The sequence below is a fragment of the Macrobrachium rosenbergii genome, chromosome 40, assembly GCF_040412425.1.
Source record: "Macrobrachium rosenbergii isolate ZJJX-2024 chromosome 40, ASM4041242v1, whole genome shotgun sequence".
NCBI lineage: Eukaryota > Metazoa > Arthropoda > Malacostraca > Decapoda > Palaemonidae > Macrobrachium > Macrobrachium rosenbergii.
In genome coordinates this window covers 13503205-13525904 of record NC_089780.1, presented here as the reverse complement: position 1 = coordinate 13525904, position 22700 = coordinate 13503205, and the positions used below count along the sequence as shown (strand labels likewise).

General features: G+C 34.2%; 1 protein-coding gene across 1 annotated transcript in view; it reads right to left on the bottom strand.

The window, feature by feature from the left end:
- Positions 1-22700, bottom strand: part of LOC136826322 (fibrocystin-L-like) — a 113056-nt gene that overhangs the window by 6366 nt on the left and 83990 nt on the right. The window contains exons 53-73 of the mRNA XM_067083572.1: positions 22381-22562; positions 22031-22149; positions 21449-21599; positions 20503-20636; positions 19204-19315; positions 17615-17773; positions 15914-16141; positions 14482-14649; positions 13697-13794; positions 12371-12493; positions 11969-12221; positions 11470-11689; positions 9087-9184; positions 7891-8040; positions 7326-7475; positions 6902-7050; positions 5314-5517; positions 4479-4748; positions 2732-2908; positions 1386-1640; positions 177-412 (exon numbers count right to left, since the gene is read on the bottom strand). Of these exons, the coding sequence (XP_066939673.1) occupies positions 177-412; positions 1386-1640; positions 2732-2908; positions 4479-4748; positions 5314-5517; positions 6902-7050; positions 7326-7475; positions 7891-8040; positions 9087-9184; positions 11470-11689; positions 11969-12221; positions 12371-12493; positions 13697-13794; positions 14482-14649; positions 15914-16141; positions 17615-17773; positions 19204-19315; positions 20503-20636; positions 21449-21599; positions 22031-22149; positions 22381-22562 (3636 nt within the window). The remainder of the gene's footprint in view (positions 1-176; positions 413-1385; positions 1641-2731; positions 2909-4478; positions 4749-5313; positions 5518-6901; positions 7051-7325; positions 7476-7890; positions 8041-9086; positions 9185-11469; positions 11690-11968; positions 12222-12370; positions 12494-13696; positions 13795-14481; positions 14650-15913; positions 16142-17614; positions 17774-19203; positions 19316-20502; positions 20637-21448; positions 21600-22030; positions 22150-22380; positions 22563-22700) is intronic.

The following is a 22700-nucleotide window of genomic DNA, read 5'->3' as shown; positions in this document are numbered from 1 at the left end:
GCAATAAAGACTACTTTGTTACGAGATTCTAATGGGTTACAAAGTAGTATTTGCCCTTATTTTTCGGTTCTATCCTCATGCTCCATTTACATAACCTTAAGAAAATTCTAGGGAATAAGGGCCATTCACACTCTACGAAAAATCCTCATAACTACACTGAAACGAAGGCAACTTACTTGAAGGTGTTCCCATCTATAGGCAATGAAGGAGCTGTAGAAGGATGTGTGACATTAAAAGTAATTCTGTAATCCATTCCAGGTTTGCTAACAGACAGGTTGGTAAAGTTAGCAGCTCCTTTCAAATAAGGGACTTGCGTGGTTCCAAGAAGAACAGCATCAGCTGGGCCTCCCAAAAGAGTTGCCGTTACCATCCAAGGATTGCTTTCATGTCCCAAAGACTGGATAACACTTCCCTGGTAGAAAATTCAGGCAATTAGAGCTTCCAAAACAACTGGAATTCTTGGTATTGTTTACAACATAACCAATGAAGAAGAAATGCTGTTGGAAACAATGCTATAACTGATCATACAAAAACAAAGTCTAATTATAGTAACTGAAGTGTTTTTTGGGGTTTGTTAGAATACCAGGATAAAAACTTTAGATCGACGAAGTATATCAGTTATTTCTTCACTTTTTTAATATCTAGACACATCACTGAAATTTTTATCAAAAACTGAGAAAGTTACAATATTTAATAGCTTCCCTTTTCAAATGTACCCTGTTTTAATCTTAAAATTTGTTATAAATTATCACTCTAGTTACATATGAATTTGTGACAAATTGAAATGAATACATCATTTAATTCTTGATTTCACAGTCCATTCATACAGGGATGTATTTATTCTTCATTTTTCATAAAAAAAAAATGTTTAAATTTACGGCATATCCAATAAAGGTGGGTTCTCCCCATATAAGACATCAAGTTTGGTGTTGTTCATTTCTAGAGGAATAAATTATAAAACATTTAGTTTATTTCCTCAACTTCTCACGTTACGAAGAGCGATGGCAGTCACAATTAGGGTATCATAATCCTTTTCAAGACCAAGAATACATCAGCAATGAAACATTTGTAAGCCATGGTTTGAATTCTTGAGAATATCGTATTTAGTGGTTTCAGTTACATTGCTAAGTAAGTTCCTATTTAACCAACATTCAATTATCCGAAAGCCTCAAACAACTGAATAAGGAATTAATAACAATAAAGTCCTTTCTTTTCAAAGAATTAAACTTTGCTATTTAAATGGACCTTTATAATTATAAAAGTTAAAAATTTATTTTCAGCATAAAAATAAAACTAACACGAAAAGCTATTCAGCCATAATCAGTCTTCTGAACTTCGGTTGCCTAACACCACTCATTCAAATGTCACTTGATAATGTCACTTACATTACTGGAGAGGACATTGTATACAGGCTGAGTTTGGAACACAGTGAGAGCTATGACTTCTGGTGGCACATTTTGTTCGAGCCTGGATGCACTTGGCTGTTCATAGCTAACACTCTTCAGGCTAACATCAAGATTAGCTGCTTCCAGAGCTTGCTGAATGTCGCTGAACAATGTCCCATTTGTAACGACCACTGACCCCGTTTCTTGAGTGGCAGGGGGTGGAGGCTCTTTTGGAGGTGGCAGGGGCTCTATAATCTAAAGAAAATGCAGGTTAATGGCAGTATATGTAACTCGAGCCTGTTCTTCAAAAGTATGGAGGCTTATATAATTTTTTCCATAATTCTCCTTCTCTTTGGCTCCCCTACAGACAATTAGCTATCGCCAGTTGCCTTGTTACATTTCCCTCCACTAATATAAGTCTTACCCCAAGTAAGACTTATTAACTTCAAATGCCAGTGTCAATCACAGGATTTCCTCATCTGAATCATTATCACACCACAGAGCACAACTGGTTATCTTGAGCAGTAACACAACTGAAGGCATACCATGAGAACAACAATGCAATAATGAATACTGTACACGTATGCATGTAGTGTGATTCATGCAACTTTTCATTTTTGGTGGCCTGTAAAGTATAGTGTAATGAAACCACCAAGAGTTATCACAAGAATTTAGAATAATAAACTTGAATTTTGTTGATTACCCTGGTTCAATCACTTATTTATTTCTATCGACTGATCTCCCACAAACAGATTTTTCTGTTTATTAAACTCAATAAGACAAGGTTTTATTGCACTCCAACACTTATTTCCAATTTTGCAAGGAGTAATAAGAATAAATGAGTAACTGTTATTAAAGACTAAAACGTAAAATAAACATTGTGTTAAATGGCTTTTGTAAATAAAATGAAGCAGCATATAACCCTTACAGACCCATGTCTAGCATGGAAAGTTTCTAACTGAGGGAAAAAGGTGCATATCAATTTTAGGATTGAGAACAAAATAGATTTTATGAATAAGCAATAAATTCTACTTAGAAAAAGATCAAGAAACACCACTGCAAATACCATTTTTAATGGCAGATTGTTACTTTCTTTTTAACAGCAATTTTGGACTTTATAAATGTTTCTGGATTTAAATGATCACCCACAGATTAACTGCAGAATAACTGATGAGTAAAAATAAGATGTAACCAGGAATATATTTATTAATCCAAAAATGCAAAAACAAACAACAGAGAGGCAAATTATTTGGCATGTACTTTGATGAAAGTTGTGTAAATATAATCTGATAAAATGGATTTTACTTGAAACTTAATGAGCAGAAATTACTTTACATTCTCCTTACCTCTAATTTAGCAATAGTGATGTTGCAGCTGTCACAAGTGCCTGCCTGGAAGGTGTCAACAGCTTTGACAATAGTGTTCAGTAAATCGTCGTAAGACAAAACTTCAGCTGATGAGCTATTTACGGCCACTGTAACGGAAGCATTAGCTGAGGGTGTTGGTTTGCTGCTTATTTCAAACTGAAAAGAGATAAGAAGGTCAATTTACGAGGTTCTTCAGCATTATTTCATATATTTCGGGCAGTTCAAATAAACGAAAATGCTTTTGTTCCATAAATAAAATCCTCTTCATTTCATTATGCCATGTGGTGTTATCTGAGAGTTGAGACATCTACATGCATGAATTCTGAGTAGTTCCTGCAAGACAGAATCTCTAAAAGAATAACAAATGTTACTGCTGATTTAGTTAAACAAATTAGATACAAATAAAGAGGCTTAAGGGACACTTTCTTTAAAACATTTGGTTTGTGATTATAAAAAATTACTGTTTTACATTAAATTTTGAGACAAACATGTACAGTACAATCATTATCCAAGGCAGCTGGTAGAGGACCTGCCTTCAAAACAATGTTTACCTTTCAGAAAGCACTATGGTGACAAGCAGAGAGAGATTGGGGGCATGAAAAGGATCACTCATATATTCTCAATAAATTCAACAAGGATCTAACAATGTGTGGGTGGAGAAGTGTGTGATACAAAGTTGTTAAGGAGACAAGTCTTAGTTAATAATGAGCAGCTATGGACAGTGACAATTACTAAATAATGCAAAACTAATAGGGTGGAGTAACTCTCACGAACAATGCATATGATAAACAGGGGAAATTCTAAATGAGGGAAAAACAGAAATAGACTGCAAGGATAAATGAATAAAAATGTGGCAAGAAGTGACAAACTGCACAATTAACTGCATAACAAAAAAAGGAGATAATGTCGCTGGATACTATATTCGTCTTTGCCATCTTCGTAACCAGAGATTCTAGCATCCCTGCCTGCATTATAAACCTTCTTTTCATCATCATTAACAATAATGCTTTATATCTTGTTTTTTAGATTTTATCTAGTTTTTAAAATTGAAGACTCGCAACAAAGTGAGTAAAGAAACTCCCTCTCATGAGAGGCACTCTCCTTAGAGGAAGGCTAAAGACTTCTCTAGCTTACTGATGGCAACCTTCTTTGTTAACACCCCTGTACTAACACTATTACATGAGTAAAACAATAGGCTTGTATGTGTATAAAAAATAAATATTACACGAGCTTTCTTTGACGTTTATCCAAGGATAAATATGCTACAAATCTAGACATGCATCATAAGAAATGCATTAATGCAAATAAGGAGAGTGAATGTATTTTCCAAACACTACATATCAACCTTTCCCTAAAATTTTTAATTACAAAGTTATCAAACTTTATTGTATCTTTGCGTAGTCTGTGAACAATGAGGAAAAATAACAAAATATATAAAATGCATTCAAGGAACTCAGGTAGTGACACTGATGTAAAGTAAGTTGATATCGTCTTTGAAAATACCAAATAAAGACACATGTCATTTTATGAAGTATCTCTGAAAATTAAATTATAAGAAAGAGCTGTGGGAGTGAAGGAAGATTACCAACCAATCTGAACGACACAGATTTACACGTAGTTAAACACAAGAGATAAAATGACCAGCGTCGTCCTTAATGAGTTATTACGATAAATAATTCTTAGAACTTCCAGAATACAGGAAATATTCAACTGCAATAATAATCACCTCAAACTGATATATGACAGTGTTCCTCTTCTTCCTTCTTTTACCAGAGTCCTCACGAATAATGTTCGTAACTCTGACGTTTCCAGGGGAAACACCTAGCATCAGGGCCAAGTTATTGACGATATCCTCCTCATAGAAGTTGTCTGGGTCTACTACTAACCCCATGTTCAAAATTACAGTGGGCATCGTCTTTATCTCATACAAGTGACCTCCATGGAGCGTTACATGAAGGAACTTCTCATTTCTCTGAAGGAAGTTTGATCCTGCGGGCTAAAAAAAAAATTAAATCTATTTCAAGTATACACATGAATACCAATACTATATACTTTTTGGTAATAGTTTTAACAACAGTTATTAATACTCCATAGTGTTGATGAAGAAACAATTCCATGGATGGATATATTAATCATTAAAACAACCTTGGGGAAGAGAGAGGCAGTTATTAGGAAAGCATCTGAACTTAAATCTACCTTCAAAGCATGATATTATGATTGCTTAAAAGATATTTGATTAATATCAAAACAAATACAATTCTGCAATTCATAGTACGGGAATTTTATCACCACCTAGCATTTGGAAAGCAAACTGGGCCATATGGTAATTACGTTCTTAAAGGAGAGACAATCACAGCTATTACTTTAATCACTGTTACACCAACAGCTATGTTAACAAGCCCATCCTATGATTTTTAACAATCCTTTTGTAAATGAAGACTCAATTTTAGGTGGCACTATAAGCATAACTTTGCCCTAAGTATTTGTGAGGTTCCACAAAATAATTCATATCAAAACAGAATGTGTTATTCATGTAGATCAACTGTGGAATGTCTACTTACATCAGTCAGCTGAGGAATATATGCACTATTAGAATTGCTGTCACTCATTAGCTCATACTTTTCTGGATATTTAGAATTGTCAATATTTTTCGGAGGAACGTAGACATCATCGACATAAATGTCATAACGCTGAGTTTTTGGGAAGAAGATTCGAAGAATGATTTTCTCACTTGGGTCTGAATGGAGGAGATGGAATCTCAGCACCTGATCAAAAGATAAATATTCTTATTAGCAGGTGGAGAGAGAGAGAGAGAGAGAGAGAGAGAGAGAGAGAGAGAGAGAGAGAGAGAGAGAGAGAGAGAGAGAGAGAGAGAGAGAGAGAGAGAGGATAAATATCTCCTTACAGTACATACATCTGTTTCAGGGCTCTCTATCGTAATATGTTTTATCTTGCAGTCAACAATAACACAGTATTTACCAATCTTTCCTCACAACATTCCCCATAGAGTCCTGTAACATCACTAAAATTACTTATAGGTACTAATACTTTTATGCAATAAAGCCAAAGTTAAGAGTGTGGATTTTAAATACCTGAATTTGGAACAAATTTCATATTCATCCAGATTTTCAACTTGTTTCCAAAGGCTTCAATCTCTTCGTTATGCAATTTTACAAGTCAAACAGCTTTGTTTGCAGCATAAAATGCCTTTGATAAAATCTATCTTTTGGGCTGACATAAGCTTCTTTACATGGCAACCTACAGCATCGATATTTGGTCTTCCTGTTTTTCATCCTGTTTCATTGATACAATTTTGGAGATGAATACTCATTTATTTTCTGTGATAATGAATTCCTATAAGTTCCCCCTCCTTCAATAGGTCACTCATCTTTCTTATAAATATCAGAACTTTATATTCCTAAAAATGTACCGATACTAAAATTCTCAAAATACTTTAAATTTCAACTCTTGTCATAAAACAAGTTTTGAAGTAGGAAAAACCTATTTTTGGTAGCTGCTGAGTCCTCAAGGGGAGTTATACTCTCATGGTCCCCTCAGGGCTCCATAAGACAGACCAACCAATTACAGAAATCCTTTTATAGTTGGTCTCAGCCAGAATAGTGCTTGTTGGCGCAGTGATAGAATATAAAGGACTCAGGACCGGAGGGCTCTATCTCCTGTGACCTGTCCTACGACTGCCTTGGCTTTCACTACGTCTCATCCACACAGATGTGAAAACAACATAAGTCGGCAGCCATCTCCATTACATTCTGGTCTGTCCAAGAGGTCACTGGTCCCCATGTTGTGCTCCGGAAATCGTGTTCGACTATGCATTTCTTAACATGAATCTATTTAGAACATAACCAATGTGGTCTCTCTGGAACTCACCTACTCTATACAGTTTTGTTCACTTTAAATTCCTGCATTCCTGATTAACACAGCATCTGAACCATGTTCCGCCTGAAAAAGCCTCAAGGGATTCTTCTGCATCCTAAACTTGCCGTTTTTGCCAATCAAGAAATCTATGCAGGATTCAGCAAGCTTGAGTGTGAAAGATCCTGAACAACATTCTCTCCTGAGTAGCTTTTCAAGTAAATGAAACTTGGTGACCTCATCAACAACAAATACAAAGTGGATATAAAAGCATACCTGTGGGGGTGTGCTTGTCATAGCCATCTCATACACTTGTCCAGGTGCCACAACAGAATAGAAGGTAGAAATTCTTTCTTGGCAGGTATAACCAAAGCACCACCCACGGTCCATTGGACCATTCACAAGATCCACATAGCCACTTGTACCTACATATGTAATTACTTTATTCAGATTATATATTCAATTGAATTATATGTATATTTATTTATCACCCCATAGCAATACTGTATAATTACAGAATGACAATCCATGTTGTGTGGTTATCATATGGCTTTATGTACTGTTAGCCGAGTGTATGAAAAAAAACCACCTAGGAAAATAATTTTACAGATGAAATGAAGATAAATCAGCCAAATTAACATGCCCATTTGAATTATATCAGTCAAGATTAAACAGACAGCACAAGATACGTATACATTACCAGGATTAGCAATGAGCGCAATCGGAGACAACCTCCTGATTTCAGTGTCCGAGTCCATGCTTTCAATTACCATCATTCGATGGCTAATACCTGTACACTTCCAAGCCCTCCAACTGGATATCAATGAGCAAGAGTTATCTCGGAATATGCCTGTAAGGAAAAAGATGGAAAACAACGCTTAGGAAATGTCCCATTTATTTTCTTCTCTAAATTCGTCAGAATTCTGATATTCTACTTATACTCAAATAGTGAAAAATATAAAAATGTCACCACAGTACTGTACATGGGTTTTCCTACAAACATGACAGTTAATGTAACTGCTGTAAAACTAGTGTTCATCATTACCTGTTTTGTATGATGGCTACATGCTTAATGGGTCAACAAAATGTATATGCTTAAAAGGTTTCTAAGTAAAACATAAAATACTAAGAGGGTACAATGTTTAAGAAGAGAATCAATATAAATTCTATGGCATACCAGTACTATACTCTTTATATTACCTGCTCTCCTACTAATGTAGTCAGGATGCTAATTATACATAAAAACTATACATTAATATTTTTACCCTTATTAGGATACTTCTCGGCAGCAGGAATTTTGCTTCCGTCAATTCGCTGCCTGAGAGGGACCGGTATCCTGTAGTCACCAATTCCATGGGATCTGTCCCCATCCCATTCATATTCTGCAATGGCTGTTGCAGTTGCTTTGGGTGTCCCTGGAAATAATCAACAATTTTCATCTCAAAACTCTGAGGACTACATAATTGCCAGTTTTTGCATAAACACCCGAAGTGATCTGTATACTCAATGAAGTTTTTACCAAAAAAAGGTAAAGAATGAGTCTTTGTCATTCATGTCTTTAGGTTAAAGTGATGATATGATGGTATAGTATAATCTACGAGAATTTTGCCCAAAGGCAAAACATGAACACCTCTGCATTCTACCCATTTCTCAGATTATAAAGTATGATGCAGTGCTATTAATTAAGGGGAACAAAGCCCAGTTTGTAATTAACAGATTCTTTTCTAAGCCGAACCATTCTCAAAAAGCATCAGATTCTACAAGCTAGCACTAGGGCCCTCAAGCAGAACCAGTCATAAATCATGAATTCTGTAATCATAATAAATGCTCAGTTATCAGTGATAAATTATCCATAACAAGCATCAGATTAGCACTAGAGCCCTCACACAGAACCAAACATAAATGATAAATTCTGTAATTCCAATAAACGCTCAGTTATCAGAGATAAATTCTCCATAATACTGTATTACCTCGAAAAGAACTGGACATAAAAAATAAGACAGGAGAATTAAATGGTAATTTCAGGTAATACAGTATACATGAATTTTCAAGGATCATGTGCACTGGTATTTTAGAGACTTGGGCAGCTACCACTGCCTCCAGCGCTAATGACAATACCAATAGGTGTGTGTTCTATTTCTTCAAACAAGCAGATTTAAAGTATTTCTTTCTAGGTAAGGGAATACTGTAACTTGAAATTAGAAATGCAAAACAAGAATATTAAGTCAAATATGTTCTAGACACCATACTGCTGTAACTGTTGATTCATCAAAACTTTTCTTCCTTTTTTTACATTTACTCTTTCATATTTATTTTCTTTTTCTTTTGTTTTTCCTTGTATTTTACTTCATTCTGCATCATTCAGTATTCCTCCAATTACAAACATATTTAAAATTCTAAACTTACAGTATTAAGTATTAGTATGGAAAAAATCAAATAAACAGTACAATACAATACTTACCAAGAAGAGACCCATCCATATCTTGAATAATAACCTTTTTATGCCCATCACAAGACATATCAACACAGTCTGATGGATTAACTTTACCCAAATTTGGTCTGAAATGGATAGAATAATTGTAACCACTATAATAAACAAGTAAAAAATGTGCTGAACTTTCTTTGGCGAAATTGAGTTTTCTGTATGGCCGCTACAGCGTATAATCAAGGCCACTGAAAATAGATGTCTTTTGGTGGTCTCAGTATAATGCTATATGAGCAGCAGCCCATGAAACTTTAACCACGGCCCCATGGTGGCCTATCCTACATCTTTGCCAGAGGCATGATTATGGCTAAATTTAACCTTAAATAAAATAAAAACTACTGAGGCTAGAGAGCTGCAATTTGTTATGTTTGATGACTGGAGGGTGGATGATTAACATACCAATTTGCAGCCCTCTAGCCTCAGTAGTTTTTAAGATCCGAGTGCGGACAGAAAAAGTGCGGGCAGACAGACAAAGCCGGCACAATAATTTTCTTTGACAGAAAACTAAAAATGCAATATCTGTTATAGAAAAACTTATCACTATACTAATACCATTATTCTGTTCAAAAGTGCACTGTTGGCTAAAATGGGGCTAAGATTTACTTTGACACACTTGATAAAAACAATACTATTGCTTCTGTCTCTGCAACCTAGAGATTTGTAGCAATCTCCTTTAGGAAACAGGCCTTTCATGATTTGAAGGACTTTTCACGACAAAAATGAATTTTTGGCACACTGCATTAGTCAGTCTCAAATGGGTAAGAATTTTAGATCCAGATATGTTATCTAAAAAAATATGTGAACCTGAAAAAGAGATATACACATAAGACCCACAAAGAACAAGGATTTATAAAGCCCAATGGGTCCAATAGATAGTGATATTTATGTTATTCACTATAAAAACCAAACAACAAGTATTACAGCAGTGCTTACTTAAAATTTTGTATAAATAGGAAATGAGCTACTAACTGGGGAATTCTCTTGTAAACTGTGGAGTTGTCTAAAAAAATTCCTATATATTTACTCCACTCCAGTTCCTGTATATTTGTGAAATGTGTCCAATAAAGAATTCACAATTTATTTCATGTGTGACAGGATAGAAGCTACCCATAAGACTAACAAATACTAAGAGCTAAAAATATTATGCACAGACCTCAGTCTCCACATAAGTATAACTGGTCTGCAGAACAGATTACAGTACTGGATTAAATAGTTCAAAGAAAAATGCATATACTAAAACGCTCTATGAAACTTTATAAGGTATGTATATTTTTATTAAACTGCCAATCACAGGTTAATGGATAAACAGATTTATTCTATGCATGGTGGGCATCTTCTTCACCTGCCCCAAACCCCCTTCCCAAAAGAAAAATGAGTATATACCTGTAGTAAGCAAATTCTTTTGTAATATGTCAATGTAAATTATACAAGGAGTTCTTAATACTCATAGTAGGCAATTTTTCAGCAATATGTCATTGTAAATTAAACTAGAAATTTTTAATACTGTACCTAAAATGTTTAAAAACCAATGACGAGGAAAGGGAGGGCAAGGATCATGCTAAGGAAAGACCCACCTTGAAGGATGTGGAATTTTTCCCTTAACATATTGGAAAAAACTGAGTAGCAATAGCATGCATGAAATGGACAGAAATTATGGGCTACAGTAAATACAAGAATCCTCTCATTAAACGGAATAAAAGTCTACTGCACATGTACGGCATAAGGACAGTACTTCACAATGCATCAGAGAAGTATGCACTTAAAACCAAATGAAGGTGATTTTGAATAGAAGTCTATTGCACATGTAAGGTATAAGGACAGTACTTCACAATGCATCAGAGGAGTGTGCACTTAAAACCAAATGAAGGTGACTTTGAATAGAAGTCATTACAAAATGCTTGGCTTCACTGGAGTGAACAAATCATAGACAAGTAAAAAGCTGAGAGATTTGGCATTTAGAAGCACAGGAAAAGTCTAAAATCTCTATGAATAATATGCATCGGCCATGTGATAAGAAAGGTAAAAAAGCAATTAGTCAGAAAAGTAGCCGATCTGGAAGAAGCAAGGGAAAGAACACCCAGATAATCCAACAGGAAGGGTACAGACAAAAACCTGAACCAAATGGAAATTCAGGAAGAACATGTACTAAACAGGAGAAGTGAGATAACTCATAGAACATCTAACCTTGTAAAAATAATAACCAGACTTGAAATCATTAATGATAATGATTGTCAGTAATAATAGTAGTCACCAGATGATGTCACTGAACTATGCCTTGATCTCAGAGGTCAAAGTCACCCTGTTAACCTAAATCAAATATAACTTTTAAGATTCATTATTTCAACTTTTTTTTACTTACTTGTACATATATATGTAATTATCTGTTGAGGAGTTGACAAAGCTTAATCCCGAGACAAACACTGGGTGAATGGCATCATCTGAATCCTTGTTGGTGAGAAATGCGACATCTTTACCACAATTTCGACTATTGAAATTTACAAACTTAACGTTTTTAACATAAGATCCACCTCGGATGGCTGGATAACTTGCTGCCTCGTGGAAAGCATGCTTCGGAGCCACTGAAAAACAAATAAAAAAAGTTCTATGCTTTACAATGTTAAAATATAATAAATTAATTATGTCAGGATATCTAAATGGCCCCCATATTCATATTGTTCCCAAACTGAAAAAACTTACTTTAGGAAAAAAAATGAATATAACTGCCTACAGTTAACATACCGTTAAATAACAGTATATTAACTGTAGGCAGATAATATACTGTTATTTAATTACTCTCTTCAGTTAGAACAAAGTACTGAACCAATATAACAGAAAATTCAGTCACAAGAGAAACTCACTATTAAGTGAGGATGTGAAAGAAGCAAGCAATAACCCAGCATTGCCGCCATCAACACCGTGGTGCCACAGGGAATGTAGGAAGTGCTCTTCAATTGTGGCTGAGGACTCATGATATTCACAGGTATGAGAAGGTGATGCACCAACAAAGATGGAATTCTCTATAACTGCTGTCTTCTCGAAGAATACATGGCTCAGGGCATGTGGGCCAAAAACTAACTGGTTGACACCAACACGATTGTCAATGGACTTCACCTGTCAAGATAACAGATTTTTTCTTCACCTAGGTTTTAAAGACACAAATTTTATAAGATTTTGCACATAGCATCTACAACAACCATTAGGATATGCACATCAGTACAATGACTACACGGTCTACAGGAGCTAAATATCAGTAAACCTACATCAGACAGAAGTAAACTTGCATAATGCTGCATGTAGAATGCTGTATCCCACACTCGCCAAGCAAAGAAACCTTTCACTCGTCTGCAAGCATTGTGATTCTCTGCTCTGCCTTGCTTCCAAAGCTGAAGGAGAACAAGAAGATTAGGAATACAAGCTATATATAAAAGGATGAGTGACTCAGAGTCAAAATAGACAATGGTTTTCATTAACAATAAATAACATACAGAATGAGATGTTTGGAAGTTACAGATATCCGTTGAATTTTAATATCAAAAGAAACATTTACTTAAACCTTATTCAACAATTTATTCTTGCTATATTTGAGGTCTTCCGACATTTAGATATAAGTTCTACCTAAAAAAAAAAAGGATTTTATGAATCACAAGAAATGAGTTTTGTCATCAGATGTTATTCATCATCAAAAAGGGAAGCATTTATCAAGCTATGGATATTTTGGCAAATAACTGAAAAGTAATAGCAGCTTGCTTGTACAGCTATGAACACATCTAAATTTAATGCTGAATCTACCCCCAAGAAGAAATGAATACATCATAAATTACCAACCCTTCTCACGCTGAGAAACTGATCAAATCGGGACTACTAATACATAACCATGCTTTAATGTTTTTGCACAAAGGCATACCATCATGAACATACAATTAAAGACAAAACTCCACTTACATAATTTTCCATAACTCTGACGAGGCAGTTAACCAACTTCATGACCAATAGATTTTACAATTTAAATAAAAATCAATACCAAAACCTATTTATCACATTCAAGTACAAAATATTCATGCAAACTACGTGTAACAAATACACACACACTCAAATAATATAGGAAGTGTAAAACAATTAACAAAAACAATGACGAAAAACTTCACTAAACGTAAATAATGAATCACATTTCATTCCAATGACAGAGATGAACAGCATCTTTAAGAAGAACTAACAAAAGAGGTATGTATAAAGAGAAGAGGAAAGCACACACACTTGCAAACAAACAAGTTCCAAAAATTGAGCATCTGGCAACTGGCAATCGAGGCAGGGAAGCCTTCCCAAGAGGATAAGAGCTCACCAATCACTGACCATTGCCGCTCTCACTTAAAAGAATAACTCTCTAACCATATAGTCCCATGCTAAACGGATATTAAAATATTTTTATTTAAATCTGAATGTTTTAAACTGTATGACCACATCTCATCCAGTATTTCCAACAATATCTTGAGACTGTTAAGCCAGTTGTTCTGATATAGGTGAAAACTCTGGTAATTAAATTAGGCTAACTTCTTAATTTTGAAAGATCTGAATTCTAGATAACTTACCAATATACCATACATGGCACTGTGAACTTCATTGCTGTTCCAAAGGGAGTCATCCTCACACGGTTCTCCATACGTCTGGAAGCCTGCTTGTTGTGAGCCTGAAAACAAGTTTAAAATAACAAATGTAAAATTATTGAACAAAGCACACACAAGCATTTGGAGTGCAGATTTATATCAAAAAGCATTCCATTTGAAATATGGGCCATTCACTCTCATTAATTATGTTCATGTTTTTTTCTTATTGCTATTATTCTTCCAAAGTATCACAATAACTTAGCAATTCCAAAATTTGTTCATAATTGTCTACAAGATCTAACAGCAAGATTCTTCAGTATAGGAACCCCTTCACCATAAACAGACTTTTAGTCCTATAATATCATTGGATGTCAAAGATTTAGCATAATAATAAAATGCACAGCAAAATCAAAATGGATATAAACGAGTCACTTTAATTCTAAAAAGAGAAAAGTTTTAACATTTTTCAATGGATAGAATTAAATTATTTGGTTCAAATGACCGGTTTTACCCAAATAGCCCCTCTATAATTTTGCTCTAAGCACTTGTAGAAACATTCTTTTTAGAGTCTTATAAAGGAATGCAAACAATATAAAGTGACAAGATATGGTCCTTTGGTATTTGTGACAAGAATAAAATTACTCTAAATTTCTTGCAATGTTTTTAATGACAAGAGAAATTAATTTCCTTTTATAAATAATGGGAAATTAATACTCTGTAAGACTATAAAAACATTTATTTAAAGAAAAATATGAAAAAATTAATCTTACCAGCAACAATGTTTCCTTCCAAGATAGTCTTAGTAGCATCATTCAAAACAAAACCACCATAGAACTTCAAGTTTTGTACTTCATTACGGCCATCATATCTCCCAGGGAAGAGCATAAGGGATATCAAATTGTTTCTGAAAATGTTGCCTTCACTTTCATCCAAAATGCCTGGAGGGAAATCAAACATTACAGCCATTTATATTTTCTATAAATATTGGTTTTGTGTCTGTTACAATGCTTAGTCAGGGGCAGTTACAAGCAAGCTGAACTATAACTTACATCAAATGATGTAATCGGTGGTTAAGACATTCCAAAATGGAAGATGTCCCTGTCTCACCTTCAAATGCTGTCAGTTTGTTTTTTCCGGAGGGAGTTGGAGGAAGACATTTGGGTAAAAGTAACAGGTCTGCATCAGTGAGCTATGAAAGTCATTTCACACTTTTGTGTTCATAAGAACTGGAAACCTTCACTAATGCCAGATCACTGCTTGAGAGGGAGGCAAAGTTCATAACTGGCCTGAGGTATCCAAAGTCAAACAATGAGACTTTCCCCTTTTAGAAGTTTTTTTTTAATATCATGTTATGGATCTCACTTGAAATCTTGTCAAATCCTGATCTACACTAAGTACTGTACGCGGTAATTCCTTGCTATTCAAACTTGAATATCAAGTGCTGCGAGACTGTGTATCATATCAGCATTGCACACTCATGCAAAAAGGCATGAACTACACTACCCAATATGCTGTGCATCATCATGGACTATCAAACATTGCAATGTTGATATAAAAATATGATTCAAAGATAGTTGATAGGCTTGACTGACAATGTGCTGGTTCCACTGACATCTCAAAAGGACATGATATGATATGTGGACTTGAAACAAGCGTATATGCCTTAAGAATCTGTATATCTTTCACCCTTCTTCATACTGGTTCCATGATTCCAGGTTTGGGCCAACAGTGCAACAGCAAACATTTGATGACTAAAAAATTAGGATAAAAAAGTGTTTTACCTAGTGAAACAGTGGCTTCCTTTACAGGATTTTTTAACCACCATACAACTCAATACTTCATATACAGCTTTAGATTAGGCGTGACATTATTGGTTAAAGAAACAGATCTCTGATATTTATGACCACAGTTTTTGTTTTTCAGATGTTTTATGGACAGATGCCATTCCTGACTCCATGCTTATCCATGCTTGACAAAATCTGTTGTAGTGTAGTGGAGCACTGAATTCTGAGACTTGGAATAACATTCATTGCAGGACAATGCCTGATGTCTGTGGTAAAATTTCAGATGCCAAGAATTGTTTATCCAAATCAAAATTTTAATGAATATTCTGCTTGTTAATCATTACCAGTAATGAAACTGTGCTAAACACATACCTGCAGATATTTACTTTATAATATAATAAGCAAAATACACACTTACCTCCTCCAACTGTGTGGTAGATAACATTATCTTCTGCTGTGATACCATTAGATGAGAAGAAGCCAATTGCAGTGTTGTAGTTGGTGTTAAAGCTACAACGCTCGACATAGCTACCTTCATCACTATCACCTAGCCCATGGAATGCTAGAGAGTATCTTGGGTCATAGGAATCAGTGAAACCTTCTTGTCCCATTTGGCGAAATTCAACGCTGGAGAGTCTGGCAGAACCTTTTCATATTAGAAAAAGAAAGAGATAGAATTCGCTATAAGATGATGATACTGAAATATATAGCCCTGCTAAAAAAATTCAACTAGCAGCTCTTCATAAAAGGAAAAAAGCATAACCATTGATCACAAGTTATAATCTTAATGTACACCCTGTGACTTCATTCATTTGTGCTTAAGGCAAGTGTCTCCTTTCATACTGATATAATTAGTCAAGTATTGTAATTCAGTCAGAAGCAACGATGAAAAATCAATAAGTTTCAAGCTAATTCACACTGGAAGTAAAAGCTTGGATCACTAATTGGATGAAAGCCTCTGATTCAACTTTTTATTAGTAGAGTAAGGAGACTGTTCTAAGGTATGAAAACAAAACTCTATACAGTACCAATAACAGATGTTACACACAAATCTGGAGTTGCTCAGTACATGGATCAATTAGAGTGCCCAAAAACTTCATGGGGCAGCCTTAGCAATATTCATGATGTAATCCTCTTCCAACATGTGGAATAGCAACTTTGTGCTTAAAGTGCTAACTGATGAGGGGGTAAATTATCAATTTCAGATACACTATTGAAGAGATATCTGAAGCACAGGATACAGAGATTAGGGGAATTTGCTTTGAAAAAGACAAACCAAGTTTGGTTTTCTCGGGCAGAGATACTATCCTGGTTCACCTCAATACTCATTAGGACAAAATAAGTTAAAATAACCTATTACAACTTACAAAATGCTCAGCAACAATCTTCCAAGGTCAACACAGACAGTATAATCAAATACGTATGAACAACAATGATAAACCTAAAGTGTCCTTAACCTTGTCCTAAAGTCTATTTTGCATAAACAGTGAGGTAAACTACTTTAGAATGTTAATGGCCTTATTATGCTCAGCTTTACATGTATTTTTGCAGGACTTTAATCCCACAGATTCAATAATCAAGGATTTCAGAGGCATAGTAAGCAGGATTTATAGATTCTGCATGATTTGGATGAAAACAAAACAAAAAAAAAAACTAAATAATGCAACAACACAAATAAAATATATTTAAACATAATAAGATCATATATAATTCATAAACAAACTTATGTAAAATGAAGCTCATCACGCAGCCACATTAAAGTCTCTACTCCTAGATTCCCTTGCTTAACAGGTAATTAAAAACAAGTACTGTATAAAAGTACTGAAAGCTTAATCAATGGCACTTCTAAAACAATAACTATATATTCAAAGGTTTAATAATTCCACTGACATGCTACATTGCTTGAAGATCTGATTATTCCTGTTTTCCCCTTTGTAAATATCTACTTTTTAGTTTGCTGCTAAAAAGCAGTTATTAATCAGGGTTTCCAGACAGGCTTGTGGTACAGAAAGTGACAAAATGTCCCTGAATCTATATAATGTATTTAAACATTCATAAAAGAAAGTAACTAAAGGAACTATTTATAGTGCAGATTACCAAAAGAATCTATAAATCTCACCTTTGTATGTCTGACCATCAGAAGTGACCTTTGAAACTATTACTCGCCCACCAAAACTGTTCCTCGTTGTAGATCCACTAATGACAATGTTCCTTCCAAGAAGTCCAACCTCTGCAGACAAGGTGTATGATGTTCCATCGCCAACATCGTGGGTTACACCTATTGTATAAAAAAGAATGAAATTTTGACGGAAATATTACAATATTTTTAACCAATTTGCATTTTTCCAACATGCACAAACCAAATCCTTTCATATATAGAGCTATCTGTTTGTGTTTATCAAATGCTTAGAGGATAGCAAAAAAATCACAGGGAGAAATAGAACATTTGCTTTTGCGTGGCAGCCAACTCCTGATGTCAAGAGGTGATTCTATGCGAAATTGGTAATTTCTTGTATATTACGGTTTTTCATATTACTTGGTACACTCTGAGCAGTTGAAAGGTGACAGCCACCCCTGTTTACAGTCTTGGCAGGGTATCAAGTGGCAAATTTTTCCAATGAATACTTTGTATGGGTGAAATTAATGATGGCATTTCCCGAGAACATCAAACTTGGAGATGCTGGCATAATTAATGAAATGATAAATGAATCTCAGTTATATATTTAATAAATTTCCTTTATCAATATTGACTGAAATGTCGCAGGTAAGTCGTAACTGTTGTCTGTGCTTAATATGTGAATGCCCATTAAGAATACCACCTTTCTAGAATGATTTTATGTTTATTAATTATATTTCTTTTTCTCAACTCATTTTTGCTTCTTTATAATAATTTGATTCTAAAATGGGCAATATTTCAAACAAAAGTATGTAGTAATTTAAAATATAAAAATTGTAGTTAAATTTTGAGATTTTCAAAAACCTTTCTCTCAAACCACACATGCCTTAGAAATATTCTAACACTTACATTCATATAACAATCCAGTCTATAAAAAGTGTTACCATACAGTAAAAATGACTTTCAATCAAGCAAGAATAGCAGGAATACATTAATCATGTTGGCATGCTAAGTATGAAGTTATCAATTATTACAGTACTTCAACACCACTAATCTATGAAAGCAAAGAGAAAAATTAAAAGAACAAAAAAAGCAAGTGGGGACAAAACACTGCAGGAAAGAACCTTCATTGCTGCCTACAGATTTCCCATATGACATATACTATAGCCAATAAGGACATATTAGATGTGGACATATACAATACCCACCTGGTCAGGCAAGAGTATACTTCATGTTTCCTAATACTTGTTGAATTTGTCTGCAGCATTTAAACAACAGTTTATTTATGTTTCATTACAAAACTATCACAAACTGAAAACTAAATAAATAAATCTATAAATCCAAGAAAAATAGTTTCAATGGACATTTCTCTACTTATTAAGATCATCAAGTCTCTTAATCACAACAGTTCAAATTTTAAAAAATCAGCTTAAGAAAATTAAATATCAGATGATAACCTGGTAAATATGGACCATATAAGTTAGACAGAGAAAAGCACCATTAATGTAATGCATCACAGTACTGAGTTAGGTTACTTAATGATGGTTTCTGCATATAACTTAACATTGGAAAGTCTTAAAACATATTCTTACCTAAATGTTCATATTGAAGAGATGTGTCAAGTGTGATGGTATTGCCACTGATGGCGACCACTGTCCGAATCTCTGTTTCGGCAGCTTCCTTCCCAGTTGTGGTTATCATCACCTAACGTAGACAATAACGTTTCATTATTATATAAAGAAAATAAATCATTTTAATAGATGCTTTTGAATCAACGATCACTTGGCAGGCCTTGAACTTTTAATGGCTTGCAAACTCTGCTACAGTTCATCAGAACTGGAAGTTCCTTGTAAATAGCAGTAACAAAGGTCTATTAGGCAAGTTCCTCAGTCCCTGGAACTGAGTTCCAAATGAAGGACCTGTTTCTAACTACTGATGCAACTGCAACCAAATTCTGTTTCCTCTGGCAAGATCAAGGCAAATATCTGGATTTGTTTCACCTCAACTGAAGGAAATGTTATGTTTCTCTTAAAATACCTATTGCTTAGTAACTCTATGGTTCCTCCAATGTAAAGTCACAGCAGGCAGCTACCATTCCTATTAGATCTTCGAAAATATTCAATCTACCCTTAATGATTTTTAGCAGAACAGAATTTTTTCTAATTATGCGAAACTGACACATACCTAAGGTACACTTTTAGTTTTTCATCAGTAATTTTGTGAACATCAGTGCTTCTGGTGTTGGAATCGTTGACAGTATTCCTCGCCATAATTTTACTAGCTGCTTAGATCAAAGCAGATCCTAAATATATTTACCAATTATAATTCAATTTTTGCAACCTCTTGATGTTTTTTTATCTATCTCCTGCTCACAGATTTATGGTGAAACTCCAAATCTTTCGTCCATCATTGGAAAAAATAAACTAAATGCCAGTAGTACTAACAATATGTCAAATATACTCATATATGACACTTTAAACAAAAATATAAATATAAAAATAGAAATGCTAAAAGTAAAGTGTAAGAATAGAAAATATGTATTTTACGTAAATAAATTGCAAAACACTACACACCTAATTATAGTTTGTTAAGCCAATAGAATCAACATACACGTGCCTTTGACCAAACACTTAAAATATGACAATTTTGAAAACACTAATTATTACTATCAACCAAATACAATGCTAACTTTGAGATAATAAAAAATTTAATGAAACGGAAAGGATAAAAGGAAAAATATCTCACCTACCTTTTAATAACCGTGTCAGTCATTTTACCTAGCAATTTACTACTCAGTTTATCCATCCTCTAGTGATTCAAGGCTTTAGTAATGATAAAAGGTTAGTAATTATTATGAACATTCCCAGTTCAAAATAATGGGAAGTATTTACCTCTTTGTTGAGCCAATATGAATCTGGGGCCTGGCTTAGCGTTATCTGACTATCTCCAATAGATGCAGTAGACCCTAATTTGATCCAAGAATGAGCAGGCCCTTGCCCGTGAAGACTCAGAAGTCCAAAAACTCCTGTAAACATTAGAATATAGAAGCTTTTGTTAATATTATGCATAGTTATAATTCTACCCAATTCTGTTAATAAGCTGGTGATAAATATCTGGCTATGGCATCTAGCCACAAAATTTGTTTTCAACCCATTATACAGTATTTATGTAATGTACACAATGTTCATAAATGTTTAAAATTTAACACTTTAATCTTGACACCTACAACAAATCTCAAATCTCACTGCTACCCATAACATCTCTTAATACTTGTTTCATGTCAGAATTTTATGATTGTGTTCATACTTTACTGTTAATTTCAGTTTAATCATTCAAAGAGAAACAGCAATAAAGATGACTTTACATGAACAACCTCATCTTAAAACTTGTTGACAGATGCCTTTCAAACACAAAGCAGTATCCATAGTAACAATAATTTTACTTATAATAGCACAAGAACAATTTCTTGTGTCAAGAAAGTGACCTACAGATATTCAAGTGTGAAAAAATGCAATTGCTTTTCGCAAGGGTATTAATAAATCACCAGTGGCTGAATCACCTTAAGCTATCTGCTTTTCCTACACAGTATCAACAATTTATATATTCTATCATGGATATGATTATAGGTTTCATATTGCAAAATAATTCCAATGATATTCATGAATAATCATTATACTGCAGTAACTTTCATTTGTGAATAATAATAATAATAATAATAATAATAATAATAATAATAATAATAATAATAATAATAATAATAATAATAATAATAATAATAATGACAGAAAGCATGTGAGGAAGACTAAGGTTCACTTTAATTAACAAAAATGTAACTACCTATAGATTTCCATCCAACACTGGGAGTGCCATAGGGCATAACTAATTCCTCATTATCAGAGTCAGACGGATCCGTTGTGCCTCTCAGGGTAATATGGAGTGTATGATTGAAAGGCGCAGCTTCTGTCTCTCCAGCAATAACTCTTCCACCCTGCAGAAAAAAGAATCGGCAATGACATAACGTGCCTAAAGTATGATGGACAAGGGATATATGCAGATTTCATTCAGTGACGAAAAGTCACAATCCTAACAAACAAAATGTATATGGCAAATTCATCCATTTTTGAAGTTTCAAAATAGTCAATTACAGTTGCCCTATATCAAATTTTATTTATATGTGTTTTCTATCACTTCCTTCTATAGCCTAACAGCGGGGGCAGAATTCCCGAAACATTGCAAAAAGGCTACAGATCTTAGCAGTGGCAGTCTCTTTTCCTTTATGGAATAAAACACCAGATACACTGAGAATTTAAACAAAAAATTACTTGTCTCTAACACTTGATTAGGATGAATATTTTTACCATCTTTACTCTCCCATTACCCGCAGAAATAAAATTAATATAAAAAAATTAAACCTTTCACCTTGATAAAAATAATAGTGCATTCAAATATGTGGTCCATACTATCTTCAAATTCAAGAGTGCCATACACGTAAATGCGTCCAAGGGGTGGAGTGACAGTGTCCACAAGTAAATGCATCCCTGTAAATTTATAATGGATTGAACTCAAGTAATACAAGATAGTTATCATTTCAAATTTAGAAGGGAAAGAATTATGTGAAATGTGATTTACATTACACATTACTAAAGGATGTATTTTCAATAAACATGTTAAACACAGGTTTGTAATATAAAATAATTTAATTTTAAGATAAATTATCATGAAAACATTCACTACACACACAACATATAAAAACAAATATTTCCAAATACCTTTAGGTATTGTGATGCTCTCTCCTTCAGTGGGCAAATAGAAAACTGAGTCTGTTGGATGTCCCCCCGTTCCAACAGGAACTTCCTTCCAGGTGTTGACATCAGACCATTTCAAAGTTACATCCGGTATTTCTGACGGGGGTGGGCCCGGAGTTGGTGGCACACAACCATCATACTGGCATCTAAACCAATCAGGAGTACATTTGAATTCAGGGGTGATTAATATAAACAAAACTTTACATTCAATATTTCTATTGAAATCCATTAAGAAATTTTTCTAGAAACATAAGCAAAACTCAAAGGCCATCAATATGCATAAA